The sequence below is a fragment of the Bison bison genome, unplaced genomic scaffold (genome assembly GCF_000754665.1).
Source record: "Bison bison bison isolate TAMUID 2011002044 unplaced genomic scaffold, Bison_UMD1.0 scf7180017864456, whole genome shotgun sequence".
Lineage (NCBI taxonomy): Eukaryota > Metazoa > Chordata > Mammalia > Artiodactyla > Bovidae > Bison > Bison bison.
This window is the reverse complement of record NW_011495018.1, coordinates 679,224-683,637: the sequence shown is the minus strand read 5'-3', so window position 1 is coordinate 683,637 and position 4,414 is coordinate 679,224. Positions and strand designations below refer to the sequence as shown.

General features: G+C 48.8%; 1 protein-coding gene across 1 annotated transcript in view; it reads left to right on the top strand.

The window, feature by feature from the left end:
- The window catches only part of PPP2R2D (protein phosphatase 2, regulatory subunit B, delta), a 4,976-nt gene extending 3,878 nt beyond the window's left edge, over nucleotides 1-1,098 (top strand). The window contains 3 exon segments of the mRNA XM_010859561.1: nucleotides 395-408; nucleotides 411-517; nucleotides 904-1,098. Coding sequence (XP_010857863.1) covers nucleotides 395-408; nucleotides 411-517; nucleotides 904-909 — 127 coding nt within the window. The 3' untranslated portion in view covers nucleotides 910-1,098.
- Nucleotides 1,099-4,414: the final 3,316 nt, after the last annotated feature.

Below are 4,414 nucleotides of genomic sequence, written 5' to 3'. Positions count from 1 at the left end.
TGCTCCGGACGGGAGCTGTGTCCTGAAAACCCCCTGTGGATTCAGCATACCCTGTGCAGCTGAAGAGATCTTGAATTCACTGAAGATGGGAAACATTCTAAGGAGAAAGTCAAGGTTTTTACCTTTTTCAAAAACACATTAATATAATTAAAAGTGTAGATTCGTTACTTTCTCCTTTCTGATCCTGTTGTATTTGTGTTTACTGACACGACTGTGTATGAGGTTCAGTGAGACTGTCTCACCATGGTTCTCTCCTGGCCGTTACAGTCTTTCCTGTGTGATGTCTGAAGGTGGCCTGTGCAGAGCTGGGGTAGGCGGTGAACCGCTTCATCCGGGGCCGGCGGGGCAGGGTGAAGGGTTCCTCGTCACTTACACGTCATCTTCTTTCATGCAGCGCCATCCTGACGGGCCCTACAACAACTCCTTCTGGATGTTCGATAGGTCCACCCAGAGGATTGAGATGCTGGAGGCCTCCAGGGTGAACAGCAGGCCTCGGGCCAGTCTGCAGCCTCGCAGGGTGTGTGTGGGGGGTAGGCGGAAGGGTGAGGTGAGCGTAGGCAGCCTGGACCAGCAGGAAGACCCTGCGCACGTGGGCACCTGGCCAAGAGTGTCATTGCCGTGGCCGCCACCAGCCACCTGTACACCTTCCAGGATGAGGTCAGCTGCGGTGGCAGAAGGCCCTGTGTCTGTGCAGAATCAACATCTGCTCACCATTGGAGCTCGGTGGCCGCCTCGCCTCTGAGAAGTAGGGGTGCCCTCCTTCCTCAGCACAGACTGCCTGGGGCTCCAAGCAGGGGCCCTGGCTTTTGCGCCGGGGAGGGGGGCCCTGGGTGTCGCTGCTCACTAAGAAGCCAGCTGGAAGCAGGCCTCAAGGCCGTGACTAACATAGACGTCTTTACTTAGGTCTGAGCCTGCCTTCCAGATTAGAGACCAGACATCCACACCCAAGAGAGGAGTCGTCAGGTGCAACCTCTCCTGCCAGCCCTCCTCATCCTCTGCCGTCACCCGGGCCTCCACCCACACGGCTGCATCCGCCACCCACCTGCCAGCCTTGGTGGCTCTGCGCTCGGCGTGGCCCCGGGCAGCTGCACTCCGCCACTCCTGTGTCCACCGTCACCCCTTCTGGGGCAGCTGCTTAATAAAAGCAACACACTGTAAAGAGTGTTTTTAAGTCCAAAATAAGCATTGTCTTTATTTGCTTTCATTGCACATAACAAAATTATGCAGAATTAAGACTTTAAAACTCTTTTATACTTCATTGACAGAATGGTGGATCGTATGTACTGCTTGAGGCTCTGAGCGTATGTATCCCCAAACTTCTACAACCTTTGTTTCTGTAGAACTGGTACCCCTAACCCACCAGGTAAGGACTGGACAAAGCCTTAACTGAGAGAGAAAATCATAGGAAGTAGTAACAGAACCGCTGCTGAGAAGCTAACACGGGGTTTAAAGCATGCCACAGATGCACTGCCATTGAAAACTTTCGTGCTTTTTCTAAACCTTTTTTAAAAGTACTAGGTGTGGAGTGGAGGGATAACATACTTTTTTAAAATGCTAAAATTACAGTATACTAACGCATATATATGGAATTTAGAAAGATGGTAACGATAACCCTGTATACGAGACAGCAAAAGAGACACTGATGTATAGAACAGGCTTATGGACTCTGTGGGAGAGGGAGAGGGTGGGAAGATTTGGGAGAATGGCATAAAAAAAAATATATATATGACTTCCCCTTGTGCCCACCCTAGGAACTTCTATTCAGCCTTCAAGTCCAGCCCAAATAGTCCACTTCTGGGAAGACATTTCTGCTCTCCAATGCAGACAAGGAAACCAAAGGGCTGAGAGGAGGCTGGGCAAACTGTCCAATCACAGCCAGCGTACCTGCTATGTGCCACCTTTAAGAATGACAGCAGAAAGAATGCTCACAGCCTCCCTACAAGCACCCCGTGGCCACTATCAAGGGCAGAACTCCGTGGCTGAGATGGGGATGGCAAGTCGAAAGTTGCTTTGTGGATGAGGCCCCAAGCGGGCTGATCTAAACCAGGTTACCTTGTTCGGGCACCCTCTACCCAGTCTCTCAGTCTCCTTGAAGATCATAGTCTGCTCTCTTTCTTCAACACACATTCCGAGAACACACCTCTTTCACTCTCCTGTCCTCAAGGGGAATTTTTCCTTAAAAAAAAATAAATAAATAAAATAAAATGCTAAAATTATACCCTGCATTTCACACTTAAAGGCAGCAAAAATTAAACCATTTTAATTTCTATTCCTTGATGGTTTAACAGTAGGATCTTTGGTATCAGAAATCAAGATTTCCCCTCGCCCCCAAAAAAATACAGAGGTAACAATAAGTCACTGGAGCTTGCTCTGTGGAATTCCACACTGGAGCCACGGCCCCAGTCCTCGGGGGGCGGGCGGCTGGGCCCACACGCTGCTCATGGACTCACTGTGGTGGCGGAGGCCCCACCAGCACACATTCCAGTTGCAAATTGAGAACCAAAACGTATTAGGTGGGTGCAAACATAATTGTGGTTTTTGCATTGTTGAAACGGAGAAGGCAATGGCACCCCCCTCCAGTACTCTTGCCTGGAAAATCCCATGGACGGAGGAGCCTGGTGGGCTACAGTCCATGGGGTCACTAAGAGTCAGACACAACTGAGCGACTTCACTTTCACTTTTCACTTTCATGCACTGGAGAAGGAAATGGCAACCCACTCCAGTGTTCTTGCCTAAAGAATCCCACGGACGGGGGGAGCCTGGTGGGCTGCCATCTATGGGGTCGCACAGAGTCGGACACGACTGAAGCGACTTAGCAGCAGCAGCAGCAGCATTGTTGAAATTTGTTGTTCGATACTGGAATACATCCTTAATGTGGTTGTGTTATATATCATTTCTGCTTTATGTTTTTTTGCTAATGAATGATCTGCAGTGTATTTTATATTTGAGACTAGGGAAATGATGTTAGACAAAAAGCAAATTCAAGCAATTTTCTTATTCAGGTTCAAAATGGGTCAGAAAGCAGCGACGACAGCTCGCAACACCTACAGCGCATTTGGGCCAGGAACGGCTAATGAACATACAGTGCAGGGGGCTTCAAGTTTTGCAAAGGAGACGAGAGCCTTGAAGATGAGGAGTGTAGGGGCCAACCATCAGAGGTTGACCCTGAGCAATTGAGGGCCATCGTCCAAGCTGATCCGCTAACAACTACATGAGAATCTGCCACAGAACTCCAGTGTCAACTGTTCTATGGTCATTTGGCATCTGAGGCAAATTGAAAAGGTAGAAAAGCTGACTAAGTGGGTGCCTCGTGAGGTGACCAAAAAAAATTTAAATGGTCTTTTTTAACTGTTGTCTTTCTTCTCTTACTGTATGCAAAACCTATGAACCACTTCTCGGTTGGATTGTGACGTCCGATGAAAAGCGGATTTTATACAACTGGCAATGACCAGCTCAGTGGCTGGACTGAGAAAAAGCTCCAGAGCACTTTCCAGAGTCATACTTGCACCAAAACTAGGTCAGGTCACTGGTGGTCAGCTGCCCCTCTGAGCCACAACAGCTTTCAGAATCCCGGTGAAACCATTACATCTAAGAAGCAGGCTCAGCAGATCAAGGAAATACACCAAAACCTGCAACATAAGTGAGCACCGGCCAACAGAAAGGGCCCGGTTCTCCACAACACCCGGCCGCATGAGGCACAACCAACGCTTTAGAAGTTGAACAGATTGGGCTATGAAGTTTTGCCTCACTCACCACATTGACCTACCTCTCACCAGCAACCTCTTCAAGCAGCTCAACGATGTTTTGCAGAGAAAGCATTTCCACAACAGGCAGGAGGTGGAAGATATCTTCCAAGCGTCCGTCAAATCCCAAAACATGGGTTCTTATGCCACAGAAATTAATTATGACGATTTATTGCTCCTTGGAAGAAAAGCTATGACCAACCTAGACAGCATATTCAAAAGCAGAGACATTACTTTGCCAACAAAGGTCTGTCTAGTCAAGGCTATGGATTTTCCAGTAGTCGTGTATGGATGTGAGAGTTGGACCATAAAGAAGGCTGAGCACTGAAGAATTGATGCTTTTGAACTGTGCTGTTGGAGAAGACTCTTGAGAGTCCCTTGGACTGCAAGGAGATCTACCCAGTTCATCCTAAAGGAGATCAGTCCTGGGCGATCATTGGAAGGACTGATGCTGAAGCTGAAACTCCAATACTTTGGCCACCTGATGCGAAGAGCTGACTCTGAAAAGACCCTGATGCTGGGGAAGACTGAAGGTGGGAGGAGAAGGGGATGACAGAGGAGGAGATGGTTGGACGGCATCACTGACTCAATGGACATGAGTTTGAGTAAACTCTGGGAGTTGGTGATGGACAGGGAGGCCTGGCGTGCTGCAGTCCATGGGGTTGCAAAGA